This window comes from Anser anser (genome assembly GCF_964211835.1).
Source record: "Anser anser genome assembly, chromosome: 10".
NCBI lineage: Eukaryota > Metazoa > Chordata > Aves > Anseriformes > Anatidae > Anser > Anser anser.
Genome location: NC_139730.1, coordinates 3,637,263 through 3,655,029, shown reverse-complemented (window position 1 = coordinate 3,655,029; position 17,767 = coordinate 3,637,263). Strand labels below are relative to the sequence as shown.

The 17,767-nt window shown below is 40.6% G+C and overlaps 1 protein-coding gene across 14 annotated transcripts in view; it reads left to right on the top strand.

Moving 5' to 3' along the window:
* Window positions 1-17,767, top strand: part of ASB7 (ankyrin repeat and SOCS box containing 7) — a 58,561-nt gene that overhangs the window by 24,632 nt on the left and 16,162 nt on the right. For 13 of the 14 annotated variants that reach the window (XM_083849755.1, XM_083849766.1, XM_083849764.1 and 10 more), the window contains one exon: window positions 3,317-5,141. In XM_083849755.1, coding sequence (XP_083705881.1) covers window positions 3,317-3,456 — 140 coding nt within the window. In that variant the 3' untranslated portion in view covers window positions 3,457-5,141. Of the gene's footprint in view, window positions 1-3,316 lie in introns of all 14 variants that reach the window. The other variant, XM_083849760.1, reaches the window with a different exon arrangement.

Below are 17,767 nucleotides of genomic sequence, written 5' to 3'. Positions count from 1 at the left end.
GCAGCCTAACAATAACCTGGCTGCTCCAGGATAGCAGCACTGCTGTGGCTGTGTCCCTTTGACAATGGATCAGGAATTTATTTATTTTTTAAGGCGATTGGTAGTGGAACTAGTTTTATGTCACTCTTTTCCATAATGGTGGTAATTAGGTTAATCTTACCGTTTGTAGCTTTTTCTTTTTTTTTTTAATTCTCTTTTCTACCTTATTTGCTTAAACAGTTTTCCAAACTTGTGATGCAGGATATAACCAAAATTGCTGCTTTGTAATCTTTTTTAAACATAACTTTATTCAGCGCTTAACTTGCCTTACTTTGCCAAATTACTAATAACATTTTTCATTTGCCAAACTAAGGTTCACTGACGTTGGTCCGTAATCCTTTATTTTTTTCTTTTTCATTCAGATGCAACCAAGAATGAGTAAGTGTTCTAGACACCGTTTCTAATAAATCACAAATGCATTAATAACCCTGGAATTTGTAAGGCGTGACCTAAGACACTAACAGCCACTAGATGTAGCAACTGGTGCTTAACACTGGAAATGTCCATTGTTAACACATTCCCAGGAAATATTTTTAGGCTTATCGGGGGAAAATGTCATACATTCGATAATCGGGTCTTTTTGAATTAGCTGGTGACCAATTTCTTCTGGGTATTTTAAGTTGTCTGTTCTATTTTGCTCTCAAGAAATCCACAGGATGTTAATTAAAAGGCATTTGTTTCTGAAACCAGAAATCATTGTCTCATAGCTGTATTATTGTGTACTCTTATACAGAAAATACAGATTTATAGTCCTCTGTAGTCTCTAATGCTGCTGTTTGCAGTTAACTTTTGAGAACCCTGAATTCATTCACATTTAAAGTATTAGAACTCTTTCTTTATCACCATAAGGATTCCTCTGCTTGGTTTCTTACCAAAAATAACTTTTCCTCAAGCTTGAGTGTTCATCTGTTGTCCAAATTGTATAAATCCATTCCTTTAAGTGGGGAAAAAAACACCCGTGGACGAAGTAATTACTGATCTGTATTGGAGCTAATTACATTTAGCTACTGTGGTGATAAGTATAATAAAAGTATTATAAACTGATACAAAAAAACTCCCAATTTTCATGCTCTCTAATTTCCAATCCAATTTCTTTAAAAACAGACTGAGACTATTTTCCTGCATTACTTCTGCTAGCTTACCTTGGATAATTTTAGTGCTTAAGATAAATCCAAGCGTATACCTGTCTGTCAGCCCATTTCTATAGAAAAACCCACACGGGGGAAGAAAGAGGGGAACTGGCTGTAAAGGGTAACTGAAACCATCTACAGAATGCCCAAAGTAGAAAACAGGAAATAGTTTTGTAATCTCTTTACTCTGTGCTTACCAGGAACATCTAATAAACCTGTAACGTCAAGGTCTATTTAGCCGAGAGGCTTATCGCCAAGCTAGGAGGAGGATGGAAGGGCCGGGGCTGCCGTGCGTGCGGCAGAGGCTGGGAACAACCCTCTCGTCCCACCCCAAAAAGTTTGGTGCCCGGCGATGCCTGGAGCCCCAACAGAAGGCATTTCTTGTTCCCCGAGCATCTCCTCTAATTGGTGGCAGCTCAAAGCTAATTGGAAAGGTCCATCTAGCTTACCTAAATTGACTTCTGGTGCTTTGTGGTGCTTTTTAAAGACCTGATTGGTTCAAACAGCTCAATAAAATCACCATGCTTTTCTCTGTGAAAGCAAGCACCGTCATTTACCATTAACGATTATACAGGTAATGGGTCGCAGTAGGGTGCTCCATTGGCGATGGGTTATCTGGCTGTCGGCGTAAGCACCTGCCTCGTGTGTTGGCCCAAGCGCTGTGACACGGGCAGTCATGGGGTGACATAAGCCTCCTTCCTCAGGCCGTGACGCGGTTAAGTCAGCGATCAAAATATCGACTGTGTGCTATTGGGGTAACTTCGAAAAAAAGATGCAGTAGAATAAGAAAAAGGTACAAAGGCAGGCAGCTAGTTTGGGCAGAGGTTTGGAGTGGCTCCTGTTGGGGAAATTTTTAAATTAAGCAAAGTCTTCAGTTTTTGAAAGAGGTACCGAGCATGAGTGGAGGACGGAGAATAATATAAAGGTATGTAATGTCGTGATTGGCGTGAGAACTATTATTTATTATTTTTTTGTGACTTAAAGAATGTTAGGCACTCGACAAAGCGATCAGGAAGCAGATCTAAAATAAATAAAAGTACTTTGTAGTTTTCCAGCCAACGCCTCGTTATATTGTGAAATTTGTTGCCACAGGATGTTTTGGATACTGAAAGTATGAATGGGTTCAAAAAACATTAGACAGATTTACAGAGGGCATGCCATTCACAGCTATTAAAGACCCAGATCTGTGTGCAATCTCTGCTTCAGGAAGGCCTGGAGCCACTGGTGCTGAAAGCTAGAAGGGTATATTGGGACAGGATTTCTCAATGTCTCTTGTTCTGATCTTTCTTTTTTTTTCCTTCCCCCTTCTTCCTTGGGATCCATTACTGGGTACTTTGAGATGCAAGGCTAGATTAACCTTTCTTGTGTTATATTGCATGGGGGACCATTTTTCAAGGTGTTTGACTTCTAACGGTTTCCTGAATAGAGTTTGAAAGGGAACCAGTTATTTTGGAAAATCCTTGCCAGAAACTCATGTTTGTGTGATGTCAGTAAAGCGTTTCCTCTGTAGACAGCGGTTAACTCATATTTTCATCTCTTTCTGTTTGACGAGGTTGCGGTTGCATCCAAAGCCTAAAGGCTTTGTCTTTTCATTAAAAGGAAAAAAGCAGTCTTCAACTCTGCCACGCGATCCTTGAATAACTTTTGTAAGCCTTGCTCTCTGAGGGGACTGCCTCTTCCTGCTGCAGTCAAATGGAGAAGTTTTTGTCTTCATGTTTGAAGAGAAGCAAGGCTGAAGTTTTTGTTTTTGTTCATTTCCCCAGGTGATGCAGGGGTAGAAAAAAATGCACAAAAAGTTAAATAGATTAGTAATGCTGCTCTGCAAACACTTGAGCATATGCTGCCACCTCGGGGGAATCCTCACATGGATAATGTCACTTTATGCTGACATCAGTAAAATTATGTGCATGTAAATGTCAGTGCTTTTAGGATTCATCCCTTAATTTCACTGAATTATTGTTCATTAGAAAGGTACTAATTTCCACCTTTTTTTGGTAATTTTTTCCATCCCTCTGCCTGTGCCCTTTCCTTCTTCCTCTCAGAAAACAGCAAACATCTGTGATTTTACTGAGTAAATGATCTCTTAAAGTCTCTTAAAGTTTAAAATGTGATCATTTTACTTTTGTGTGTTCCTTTTGTCTTTTCAGGACAGCCCAGAAACTTGCAAGATCTATGCCGAATTAAAATCCGACAGTGTATAGGCCTTCAAAACCTAAAACTACTTGATGAACTACCCATTGCCAAGGTCATGAAAGACTACTTAAAACACAAATTTGATGATATCTGATATCCATGAAGAGAAGAACTCTGAGCAAGATTAGTTATATTCCAGATACTGAAGAGGCTTGTTGCCTTGCACAAAGTATATCCTATGCAAATTCTGATTTTTCTGTGAAGTCAGAAGGCAGGTATACACTTCCTTGGGTTTTTTATACCACACGCTAGAAGGTCTTAATTTTTGGTTTCTTGGTCCAAGTTTACAAGGTCCAAGCTTTCTATACGATATTACATTTTAGAAGTTGCTGTTGGGTTTTCATTTGTTTGTTTTCACATTAAGTGTGCGGACTTGCGGTGGAGATGGAATGTAGCCTCTCAAGGGAAGTGACTGGTTTGAATTGGCATGCTGAGCAATTATTCAACAAAGAGTTTGGAAATCAAGGCACCAGTCCTGCAAAGGGATACTGATAGAGAGACCTTCAGAGCCCTGTTGTCTGTTGGAGCCACCAGGGTGTATGTTTTTGCAGGATAGAGGGAAGAGTTGATAATCTATGTGTCATTGGGTACTGTATGAATATAATCTGGAAATTAAAAAAGGAAAAAAAAAAAAAAAAAGGAAAAAAATGCAGTCACCCTATTAAATTTGAGGGTCTATACATTGGCTCTTTTATTTTATTCTCTTCCTTATTACTGCAGTTTGGTTGCCCATAAAATTCAGGCCCTCTTCTTTCCTGACATTCCCTGTAAAACGGGTGGCTGTTTGTAAGTCTGTTTTTAGCAGTGACAGTACACTACAAAGAGGCGTAGCCTCTGTATTTTTTACATTAACTTAAGAGTAAACAAAGTTAGATTTTTGAAGCCAATGTATTCTGTTTCTCATACAGTGCCTCCTGTGCAATAATCTTTCTGATGTATTTTCCCTTTATGTGTGATTTTTTTTTCCTCCCCCCCACTATTCCTCATTTAGTCTCAGTGCATTATTTGTGAGAATAGGAACTGCTGCCTCACTGTAGTGTTGATGTGACATTACTAAAATGAGGGTGGCAGTTGCTGTTCGTTATTAATCCCTGAATTTCATGAATGTATAACCTGCTTTATTTCACTTTCAGTTGAAATTTTATCTACGGGTTCTCAGCCAAATTGTGTCCATTTAAAAAAAGAAGAAATTGGCCAAGCCCTTTTAATTTTAAAGGCAGTGATGGATTTTGTTGTTATTGCTCTGAAATTCAATTTGTTTCAGGTTAGAGAGTGGGAAGTGCACGTAAGCGTTAAGTTGCATCTTATATGTGCACAAACAAGAAAACACCCCCTTCATATTGGAAACTTAAATTCTGCAAACATCAAGTGGTTTCCTATTAATCCAAAAACAGCAACTGAAAGGAGTACTGCAATTTGGCTACTGAATGTGTTTTTCATACTAGGTATTGAAAAGATCTGTTAAAGAGCTTTGTTTCTGACCATAAAAAATGAAGTTCTTGCTATCAAAAAAAAAAAAAAAAGATTGGGCCAAAAATTGCAGTTGTTTCACTCTCTTTATTTTCAAGGGATTATGGAGTCATCATAAGGTTCTTGCCAGTGTCTTCTACTTTTGTTTTGCCATCCTACTGACTCCAGAAGGGCCTCTCTAATACCAGGAGTGCTTTTATACCAATTATACCAATGGAAGCGGGAAGATGGAAGGAACAATGGTGGCTTTTAGTTTTAACACTGTCACTTTCAAAATATTTAGTATTAAAAATATAAAAAAAAAAAAAAGCAAGAGAAGCAGGTATACTCATTTAACTATGCTAGTTCCTTTTAATATCTTACAGCCCCAGGTTGCAGTTCCTTGAGCATGAACGTTATCACTGATAATGGCTGCACCCGGGACTATGGCAAGCAGTTGTCTCCCTGTTGTGCCCGACCTTGCATCAGGTTTCCTAGTGAAAATAAGTGATTTTGGAGATTTATGACTCAGAGGATTGGTGATGGGATGTTGAACCTTTTTATCTCCAACGTGCAGTGGTTCAAGTCCAGCCTGCTCGAGCAGTGACTAAAAGTAAATGTGAGCAGCAGGAGCACGCGTGGCCACCTCTAGGCAGTAGAGCTTGATGGTGCTCCTGCAGGTGACATGAGATGGTGGTGGCACTGTCACGGAGACAAACTGAGCACGTGGCTTTGGTGTGCGCATGAGCCCGGGGGTGTGAGAAGTCCTCTAGCTTTTCCCAAAGCAGGAAGGGTCGGCCCTTAGGATCTTTAAGCTCTGAGACAGGATGGAAGTTAGGAACTGGCAGATTTGAAGCATGAATCTTTGCTTTTGTGACATGAGATCAGAACCTTAAAACTGCTTTTTTTTTCTTTTAAATACTTAGCATTGTTCACTACACTTGTAAGTTGGTCTAAACCAATATCCTTCCCCATTGAATTTTTACAGTAATATTTTCTAAGGTAATCTAGAGTATATTTTAGTTGCAATCTATATTAAGGCAAATTATTTGTTCTGTCTGTTGCTGTGACTGAAGAAAAGTATGGAAGACTTTGGTAACAAGAGTGCTATTTAATGAAGAAATGTGTAATTCCATTATTTATTGTTTGAGGTTTGTTTTTTGGTTATTTCTTTTAAGTAACTGACATCTAAAGGGAACACACATACACTTCAGGCCAGTAAAAAGCCTTTCTTTTGAATTCATTTTCATCCTATCCTCTTTCCCCTCCCCAAGGTGGAGGGAAGCCCTCGTTTCTTATATGCTAAGCCATCTCTTGCAGCTGATTTCCCTGACCTTGATTCGGCGAAGCACTGCAGCACGTGTATTTCTGAACCTACTGACAGTTCTGTTTGCTATCCTAATTTATACATGTGCCCAAGTAAAGTATGATTATTAATTTGTTAATCCTACCCAAATTTCAGTAATGTGGAATCTGGTCTTTTTTTATTATTTTAAGTATTGTGCACAAATACTTTGAGGAAGAAAATGGATTTTGTTGGTTTTTTTTCATTTGGACTGGAATGTGGAAAAAGAAGTGCATAACACAGTTTTGTTGTGTAGCCTAGTTCCATTACCATAAAATTCACAGTTGAACACTTTTAATAAACCTTTAAAAATTGGCAAATACACCAAAGAATCAATATGAGTAAAAGACTCTGATCATTAACAAACTGCAAACCTCATCCTTTAAAACAAAGCGGAAAGTTTTTGTAAATATTTATGTTTATAAATGTACAGCAGATTAAGAGTGTTTTTTAGATTATTTAATTACCATATTTCTAAACTATTTACATTATAGACAATACTTGTTAGTTTGAAAAGCTCTTGAGTGTTTTTTGTTTGTTTGTTTTGTTTTTTTTGTTTTATAAATTCATTATCACTCATGCTTGGAATAACTCTGGCTTCCTTGGGATAGCACGGAAAACTCATTTTTTGGCTCTAGTTGGCGATAGTAGGAGAACACATCTGGACAAACTCATCAGAAAAACACCCTGAGGCAAAAGAGAATATGTAGCATGTTTACCAGGGTGGACCTGGACTAGCTGAAAGATTTGGGATCCTAACTTTCTCAGTTAAATCTGTCCAGAGCCCCCAGTGATGTAACGAGAGCAACTCCCAACCTTCCCACAAGTCCAGCTTCCATGCAACTCTGCGTTATCGATATCACGATGTATTTTGTTCTTCCTTTGCAATGTAAGCTTTTGCTTTGGGTCAATTCGAATTTTAAGAAGGAAAAAAAAGTTGAATCTGGTTAAAACCTTTTTTTTGGTTTATGTTCTGTTTATTTCCAATGTAACGTTTTAATAACATGATACCGCTTTACGCGTTTTCTCTCAATGTTTGTCTGTCTCTTCCACTCCTTTTCCCATCTCCAGTGCACGTGATTCTGGTAATGCATTTGGTACTCCAATTTTCCCCCTCGAGTAGGAGTTCAGATGTGCATTTTACCAGTAAATCAGAGAATAAAACTCACTCTGCGCTCTAGAGCTGGGCTTCAAAAGGGGGAACAAGCCGGTCTCTAGTTATGAATAGTTGGGTTTTCCCTGCTCCGATTCCAGTGCAACCACTTCAAGGTCTTCCAAAAGTTTCACCTTTCCTTCTCAAGTTCATAGGCTGACTAAAACACATAAATGGACCATATAGAGGTCACATTTTGCAGATGAATCTGTTTTGTGTCTATTTACTAATAAAAGTTGAATAAGGGGCCTCTATATGAATATTCCTGGCACGCAAATGGGAACTGGAAGCAATTGGCTTCAGTCATGAGAGTGATGTATAAGCTAAAGTTGCAGTAAAGTTTTGAACCCTAAAAATCTGGAGAAGGAGCAGCCTAGATTTAAAAACATAAGCATTACTGCTAAAGGGGGAGAGAGGGGGAGATGTTTTCCATTGCCCGGTAGCAAACTATGCAAACATCGCTGGAGTACATAAGCTCTGCAACCAACAGTTGTGTTTAGAACTGTTGATGATAGTTGCTAACAGACTGGTCACTGGTGAATTTACTAAATGCTGTTAAAAACTTTGTTCCTGTTTATGTATCCTATTTCCTGCTTGAGTGTTCACTTGTTAAGTTTAAAACAATTAATGACTAACGTTACTACTTTAAAAAAAATAATTTACAAGCTGTTGACAAATGATGTTGTTTAGAGTATACAATCTTACCAGGTATTGGTATAAGTGTGTGATAAGGAAGTATACGTATTTCAGATGGCAAAAGTCCTTTTTCTTACCATAGCGTGTAACAAAGCTTTTGCTTTTTTGAGAGCGGAATGATGGAGCTGATGAAAATGAGCAAAGATCATGGAGATGAGTTCTGCGCTGGCTCTGCCATGCGTTTCCCCAAACAGCATGGGCTGAAGAATTTAACTTCTTTGCTCTAGTTTCTCCCCTCTGCTTGGGTTGGGGCTACCACAATGTCAAAGGCTTTACAGAATTCTCTGAAACTGGAATAATATTGAAAGGCTGAAGTTGTTCTTTTCCCATATCATTAGCATATTGATTTTTTTCTGTCTAATTCTACTACTTGACTTAAGTTATTAACCAAAGTATAGCTCAAGATGTTATTTAATCTCATGACAATAAGAAACAAACCAGATATATGCATTGCCTTACGAAACCATGCTACCAGGAATTCCTCAGCCAGTGCATTCCCCAGGGATCCACAACGTGCAGCTGGAGCAGCAAAAAGTTGGGATCGAAAGCTGCGTTGACTTTTATTGGGAAATCTCCAGCTGTCTAGCGAAGAAATCGGAACTCCAGCTGTTTCCTCCACATCTGGGATCTCTAGTGCTGCTGACTGCTCTTTGTGAGGTCCCAGGTAAGTTTTGAACACTGTTAAGTTAAAGGATTGTTCTCATGCTTGCAAGAAGGATGTGTGACGCATCTACAGAGGGTACTTTTAAAAGGTCTGAAGGTATCCCTGTACCTTCTCTTCTGCCCCATTTTTTTTATATAGTGACATTTGTGTAGTATTACAGCAAGTGTGTTTAAGAGCTACAGATGATACAGAGTACGGTTTTTCCCTCAGATTTTTACTCAGTCTATTGCAATGTTTCATAGCTATCAACATCCATGAAGTATTCCTCAAAGGTCTGGAAAAGGTGAGTGAAAATCAAGCTTACAGTCAGTACATTATACAGGGATAAATGCTGTTATGAGAAAATTTAAGTCTAAAAATGACTGATGTACAGCAAGGAGCATCTATTTTTTGTTAAAGACCACAACATTGGTCATAACTCTTCCGTTCAGACTTGCAGAAATGAGTTTATTTGCAGTCTTACTACTCTCTAAATATATAGATATTAATATATCAATATTAATAGTTAAATATACCAGATCATCTTCTGCTCTGTCACTTCCATTAACTCCTGTTACCAAATTCTGTCCTCATTTCTGACTTTTACCATTGTAACTCAATGGTGCTGATTGTTACTTCACGTTTAAAATAGTGTAATAGAGCAAATAATCCATTTGGATAGCCAGCTCTCAGTCCTGCTTCTTGCCTTATGGCCTAATGAGGAGAGTACTTAAAATGCTGTTAATGCAACCTGCACTCACAATGCATTTAGAATTCTAGGCTGCGAATTTGTTTAGCGTCTTGTTGGCTGGAACATTTAGAGCTAACTTATCATTAATACATCTGAGCCTAAAGTGAGGCTGTGAAAAGTTGCGTGTCTGTCCTTTTCAGCTCTAAGTCAATTCTGTGTGATTTTTAGGTTCTCCTCTGTTATTACCGACTACAGCGTTTGCATGGGATAACAAATTTAGATTCAGTTTGCTCCAGTGCTTGATTTTTAAACAACAGAGCGTGGCCAGCTGGAGGGCATGGGTTATTGAAATGTAACTTCCAAGCCATACATCTCCCAAGCCGCTCAACCAGAGATTCATCCCCTAGCGATCTGGATACAGCTCGCCTTGTAACAGGTTATAATATTGCTGTTAGGAAGCGAAAACAAATTTTTAGAGAGCAATCAGTCTGAAAATAGTGACTGGGATGTTTGGTAGGCGGATGAGCTTGAGATGTGGGATTGTGTGTGAGAGAGCAGAAAATGTTCCTTCTGATCTTACAGAATTGTCTGGTATGGGACTTGTTGGGAGTTTGAATGTTCTTAATATAAAATAATCTGCATCAGTATTTGAGTCTGTTCCTTCTCTGCTTCGTGTAAGCTATTTAATGATTAGTGAGCCAGAAAACAAATTGTGTTTTCTTATGGTTCAAGCACCCTCCTGACTTTGATTTCAAGTTCCCACTCTGAACCAGGCAGAGCAATTAAGGATGGGGATTTGAACTAATTCCTAGTTCCTACCTCTTAGTGTTGTGATTGCAGGGTTATAAAACTGTGCCAAAGAGAGGGAACACCTACCAACACTCCTACAGTCTCTGAGGCTGACCCTGCAAAGTCACTGAAAGCAGCAACCCAGCTGAGTGGCACTCACCCTAATGTCTCTTACACGTGTGAACGAAGGCCTGATGCTTGTGGGAGTTTTTTTGTCCCTGCTTATCTTTTCTCCAGGTAGATTACAGGTAACTTAAACCTCTTTTGCCTCCCCAAGCACCTTGCCACAGGCTCTGGTGGTATTTGTCTCTTGTCTTTGATACCGGTGCTGGCCTTCTCCTCCTCGTCACAGCTTCATTTCCACACCAGGTCACTGAGGAGGGCAGGGAACGAGGCCTGCCTTGCTGTGAAGGATCCCAGCAGGCAGATCACGTCACAGGAAGGACGTGGGAAAGGAATTGTTGCCGCAATGTTGGGATATTGTGGCTGGAGCATGTCGGTCTTAATGCTGTCCCCTCTGTCCTCTGCCTCTCTCAGGCATTAGTTTCCTGATGTCAGCTTGCCCTGCACCATTTCCTCAGCGTGAAGGCAGAGTAGCCAGAAAAGGGAGGGTGATGAGGAGGAGGACACCATGGGACTGATGATGAAGGTGGCAGTGACCATTAGTATGTGTGCCTCAAGTGGTGGCTGGGGGAAGGCCCACGTCTTTGTCACAGGGTGGCTGGGCCGCTATTGATCTGTTGTTAATGTAAGTGAAAAATCATAGGGTGCTAGTTCTCGTGATACTGCTGATGACTATATGACTTGGTTTTTATTTTATTTTAATCTGCTTACTTGGCTAAAGAATCAATACTTTTACAAACAAAATATCTTACCGAACATTTTCATTGACTTCGGTGTCAGTGTTTCATCCCGGATCACTGATTTGCCCTGTGTTGTCGTAAGACTTGAGCATGCTTAGCAAACTTCTTTCTCGTCACCACCAGTTACAATTTTAATGGATCAAACTCTAACGGCACAACAAAATCTTGTGTTGGCATATCCGCATAATGAGTACTATGTTCTGTACCTGTGCTTCTAGTTGGTTCTTATCCCAGTAAATGAAATTATTTGGCTTTCCTCGAGTCTCCTTGGGTGTTAGCAGCCAGTATTAGAACACTTCGCTTCAAGCAGTTCCAAATAAGACTTTCTTTGAACAGTGATCCAGATATGGACAATTCCAGTGTTATCTGGTAAATGGCTTCAGGTAGCCCCTGCTACTAATTGAGTCTTGTGCTTTGCATTTTCTTCTTCCCACCAGGGTATAACCCTGATCATTTTTCCCCTCAAGCCGTTTTGCCAGAATTTTCTAAAATCTACCATTTGGAGCAAAGAAAAACCTCACTGAATGTGGATTGCTTTCAAAATTCACTGGCCTACCTTCTGTCTTGGTAAAAGAGCAGCTTTTACTGAGAGCAGACCCTGTGTTTTCAAGGGCATTTTTGTCTGCCACTGCATTCTGCCCAGATGTTCAGTGTCAACTGGTGCTTTTGTAACTTGTAGCTATCTTGTCAATAAAGCATCTTTTTATCAAATGCATGCAGTGCAACAGTTATTAGTTATATATGTATATACAGCTGAGCTTGCTGGCTTTGAGTATTTCCTGTGCTTCATAAATACTTATATAATCTGTTATGCAGGCTCAGCTGTTCTTAATTCTAACGTGATTCATATCGTGCTTAGACATTTGACATTCTTGGCTTGTCAGAAATATTAATATATGTTAGTGCCATATCTATTGAAAATTGACATGTTTTTTGCCGTGCTTTAATTTTCACTTCTTTATATTGCAGCATTGCACATTGAGCAACACGGCATTGTTTGCTTTTAAATTTCCCTCTCTCCCTCGGTCTTGAGAAACCAGAAATAATTAGATTATATCTTTCTCTTGGCTTGCAGAGTTTTCACTTGTAATGAATTATGCCATGCAAAACTGTATCCCTCCAGTGAGAATTTGGTTGTCATTGTTATGAGCTACATCTGGACTGGATAATTCTTTGTACTTTGCACTACAAAGACTTTTTGCCCATGGCTTGGCGTCAGAAATTGTACCTCGTCAGCAAGTAGGAATAACTCCTTCCTCTAGCAAGAGTGCCACGCTTAACCCCCTCAGGCCTTTCTGCTGTGGGCAGAGCTGTTACACGGACACGAACGTGGCTCTGAAGCTCCAGAGATGCAGCCGAACCACCTGGCCAGGGCCTTCAAGACTTCCACCAAATAACCCTCTAGCCTGTGCTTCAACCTCCTGGGCATTAAATGGTACTTCCCTTGGGTTTTATTTCTGAACAGTATTGGTGGTTGAAGCTGCTATGGCCTTGATTCTTTCTTTATAGACAGCCGAAAGTATTATGGGAATGCTGAGCTCCTGTGGACGGGTCCTCCTTCTCCACTGGCTCGCGGGCACCAGAAGGGTAGTTCAGACTTCTGTCTACTTAAGCCAAATAATCTGTCCCAATAACTGAATGAAAATTTATCTTCAGAAGGAATTTGAATGCACCTTAAAGCCCCATATGATGACAAATCAAAACCCTTTACTGTTAAGCCATTTCTGTGTTTAATTATCCTGCCGCAGAGGAACCGAAGCTTTTGTTTCCAGGTTGAGTCTTTCAGCTGGGAAATAATGAATGTTTCTGTGTCTCTGTAAAGTCTTTCATCTTGATGATATCATGTTCTTGTATAATCATTGGGGTAGTAACTGATTACTATTCAGACTTCCTCTTTAAAATGAGACTTAGAGTTTCGCTCTCTTACTCCCCATATGATTTTTGTTGTCGTTATCCTGTATGTCATGCTCTTTATTGAACATTTGCATGGTGTGGAGCCACCACTTCTTTACTGAGGCTGTTTGATTCTGACAAGGCTTTATAAAAACAAACCTTGTTTGGATGATTCTCTTATTTGTGAAGTAATGAAGAAGCAACGCCCTTCAGTTCCCAGAAAAGAAATCTAAAATCTTGTGGGTTTTGGGTTTTGGTGTTTTTTGTTTGTTACCCCCCCCCCCCCCCAGCCTATCTGCTCGGTCAAGAGAGCATCAAGCACTCGAAGCAGAAGTGCCCCGGTTTGCAGAAACCTTGGAAGTTGCTCTAATTGCTCACTTCTAAAATATTTCCTTACATAAGAGCCATACTCAGAACTGGTGCTGGAAGAAATATTCTCATTGAAGCATAAAGGTGGGCTGGTCTTGAATTTAAATAGCGTTTAAGTGCAGCTTTTCTCTGCCCATGCAGAAGGAGATGGACAGGTTGCTTTTGAAGCCTCATTTTTATCCTTTGTTTCCTGTCCTCATCCATTTCTTCTCCCATCTTTTTCCAAAATGTATTAGAGCAAACAGTGAAGTCAACTATTCTGACAAAAAAAACTTCGAATTAAAATCCTGTATTTCTATGTTGTGTATACTTTCAAGAAACTTATGTTTTTATTACAGAGTGTAAATGAAGTCCAGATATGGCCCCACAATCTGCTGTTGATCTCTGTAGTGTGATCGCTTGTAAAGACAGGAGATAAGCTGCTGCTTAGTCAAGTTTCCTTGACTCATCCGTCTTACCAGAACATACTGCAGCATAGATACGTCATATTTTAAGTAGCATTTATTCTCAAAGTAGCTAGTCGCAGCTGCCTTTTATTCCTGCAGCACACAGATGTGAGGTTACAGTACAGAGCTCCCCCCAGAATGATGTATTGCTATCATGACCTTGACTTCTGCTCTTACGGAGGCTCACGGCCATAAAAATCACTTTGTTCAAGAGCAGTGGCTGTAACAAATAAGCTTAGCTAAACCATCACTTTTTCACTTTTACTGATTTCACTCTTCTGCTTTATGACAGAGGTTAATACAGAGAATTAGATTTCAGTGACATTGTTTAAACCTCTTTATCCTTGTCTAATTAAACTGAATGCTTTAAAGATGATTCATGTTGCTTGACGCCCTTGCATCTAAATACTCTTTTAGAATACTCTCTTAGTTAGATAGTAAAGGAGAAGTGCAGACCAGAAATTCCAATCAGCCTTCAATTCAGTGATTGAGAGAATTGTTCTTGGTTTCTTTTGTTTTTAAACTTTCACTAGGAAGCATTACACTTCTCCAGTATCTGTTGTGATGTTAGCCAGATCCTGGACAGGCAGATTCCCAGCTGGAGCTGGCAGATGTGTTCAAGTGACAGTTTGTTTCTGTGAATTCTTTGTACTCAAAGTTTTCATGCAATAACTAGCTTTATCTGCTTGTTCAAGCTCCTAACAATTTAATAGTTTAGGAAGTCCCTCGGATATCTGTTGTCTTTGTGGGATTTTTTGGTTTTTATTGTCAGACTCTCAACATCGGTGCCGTTGTTAACTTCCAGCATTTAGCCCTCCACACACACCCCAGGAAAGCTTCCCTCCTCGCCCTTTTCTGAAACCCAAGCGTGCTTTACTCCTGTGGATTCGGTACTGCAGAGCAGACACCCCTTCGATGTGCCACCCAGCATGGGTTGTTGGTAGGACCCAGAACTAGGCACCACCTTCCCTCGCCCCCATCTCCCCATGCATCCAACCTCCTGGTTGGGGAGCTGTGCTGGTTCAGAAGCCCAAAGGAGGGGGATCAGGACTGCTTGATGCCCCATGTAAAGTTTCTTTCATCATGGGACAGTTGTGGTCTTGCGGCACATTCTTTCACTTTTTATCAGCTCAGTCAACACGGAGACACTGAAACAAAAGGTTTCTGCTGTAGTACGAATGCTTCTCAAGCTACCAGGGCTTACTCAGTTTTGCATAATGCTTTGGGTACTGCCTCTCCCCGAAGGTGTGGTGTGAGTAACGAAGGCAGGGCTGAAAGGGACTCTGGTTTCCCCTCCTCCTCACTGCAGGAGTTCATGCTATAAAGAGCACAGTACTTCAGTGATATTTGTTTCTGTTTCTGCTTGTGGGCTTTTCACAATAGTGTGGTCAGGAAGATGACAAGATAAAGGATGACTAGTTTAAATTTCCTCCCTCTTTTGGAAGAGGAATAACCCCCTTTTCTGATTATATTTCCTCTCCCCTCTGTTTGAAATGTTGACTCAGAAATCCATCACAAAGGAAGTAAATTCATTTGAATTTCTATTGAACCTTGAAAAGCTGCTTTTATGAAGTTCTTTTTGGAGGCTTTCAACAGCGGGCCTTTGACAAGAGCAAAGACAGAACTGAAACTCCCAGTCCCAATACTCCAGTGTCAGTGGCTTGCCCTTGGCTCTTGCACCCTATTGCAGATGGAAAATGAGACCATTACTCATTCTTGGGGGTATGATGTGTGATCCGACTCCTCAATAGCTGTTATGGTAAGAATCTGCCATACAAGGAAAAATTACTGTTAGCTGATTGAATAAAATGCCAACAGAAATCTGCTTCACTCTGTTCGGAGGTGAGAGAAAAAGGAATAGGCTGATGAATGTGATGGTTTCCTTCGCCATCATTTCTCTTCACAAAGTTTCTGGTGTTCTTCTAAGTAAGAATTTGTACATTCGGCCTTCCTCTTTGAAAGCATGTAGGGTGGTGATCATATGTATTCAGAAGAATGACTTGGCTTTTCTGGGACAGTGTAAGTCAGGAGAACAGAAGCCTCCAACAGCTGCCTGTTCTCAGTCGCATGCTGCATGTGTTTCGGGAGTAAAATGATTGTTCTATGTCTGCAGCAAGGTTGCCCTTGTAAAAAGCTAACATTTAAGTTATCAGTTTAGCAAGGATTGTTCTGGATTCAGTATAAATCAAGATGTGTGTTCTTGCTCTGAAGAGGCTGCATGGTCCATCGTAGCCTCGCTAGCCTGAGCCCTGCCACCTTCACCCTTCCCATGCAAAAGCAAAACCTTCCTCTGAATACCTAAAAATGAAAAGCCCTTTCTGCATTTTTCACCTCCTATAAGGTAATCGGAAGCCTCTAGGTGGTTAAAAATATAAGTGCATCAAACCGAGTCTAGCTTGTTAAGCAATAATAATCGACAGGGATGAGATTAGGAGCAGGCTCAGGCCCTGCTTAGCCCTGGAGGAGCGATTCAGTGCAGAAGAACACAATTGGCGCATTGTGGCTGTAGTTGGGCAAGATAGACTTTTAAATAAATAAGCTTCCTCTGGTTAGCTATAACACTGAGCTGCTTCTTTCAATGCTGGCTTGTGCACTGCTGTCACGCAGGACAGCCTGCCTGCCTGCAGCCTCTGTCAGATGCACATTTTATGGATTACAGAAGATATTCTAACTTGGATCTTATAAATCCTTCTGCTGAGCTATAGCTGGTACCAACAGGTTTTGTTCAGGTAATATGGCTCGAGACGAGGTGGCAAGTCTTTATTTCGTCTCTTTTGATTGATTGACTTGTCTTGAAAGAGAAGTTTTTAAAGAGCAGCATAATGTGGCCATAAAAGATGCCTACCTGATTGTGGACGTGAGTTATAGGGCTCCAGGACTCAATTTTCACCAGCAAGGTAGTTCTCTGAACTTCCAAACGTCTCTGAGGTCAGGCTGTCACGTTAGTAAATCAAGTTTCTGTGGTGGCTCTTCAGATACAGAACTTTTTTAAAAAATGTTTTTAGTAGTCAAAAATAATCTCATAGACTATCGGTCTGCTTTGTGTAACAGTTGGTTATGTGTTTCTTGGGTTTTACCAGTTCTCAAAGTAACAGGTGGAAATAGGAAAGCAAATAACAGAAGTAAAATGAGGCCACTACTTTTTTCGTACATCAACGTTTGAGCTTATTTCACAAGGGTTAAAATCTGACAAACAACTCCTGTGCTTGTCCCTAGTTGTAAACCAGTCTGAACTCACAAAACTCAGCACTCGAGTTCTCCAGTCGCTGCAGCTTGCTTATCTGGCCAAAAACCTGACATTTCTATGTCTGAAAATACTCGGCTCATTAAAAACAGAAAGGGCAGGGGAGGCTTTGCAGAGAACTTTCAGACAGGGTCATTTGGGACATTTTTGAGGGAGCTGTTTTGGCGGATATCGGCCTTGCACAAAGCGAGGAGCCTGTCGGAGGGCTGGGAGGTGGTGCTGGGCTGCTGCCGCGGTCCTCGCCCTCACGGAGGCCATGAATATTTCACTGGAGCTTGCTAGTTGTTGTGCGAGGGTGAAAATGTGCATGCCTAGTATTTAAAGATGTATAATCTCCATAATGAAGCATGCTCTCAGCACTCTGTTTTAATTTGAACATTTGCGTTCTCAGTTCTGCCTCGCAGCTCCTGGAGCCCAGAGCTGTGTATTTACAACAGCTTTTTGAGTCCTAAGGGCTTTCCCCTCAAACCACCATTTCTTATTGAGGGTTTCGAATGCTGCTTTTGAATAGAGGCACAGTGGTTAATGAATTGTTCCCTGCCTGACTTTACTTCAGGCGGTTATTTGCATCTACTCTCTTTGTAATAACAGAATTAAAGGGCGTGTTAAAAAGACTTATGAGCAGCAAATGAAGCAACGAGCAAAGAAGTCGTGTTTGTATGCAAATGCTGGAAGTGCTTTGTCATGTTCTGGGATCTATCAGCTCCCTCAACGCTTCCAAAGCTCCAGCCCCATCAATCCTCTGTGCTGAGGCTTTAAGCCAAGGCCTGGTGAGGTCGCTGGGTCTCCCCATCGCCACCGGTGGGCTCTGGGCTTGGGTCTGA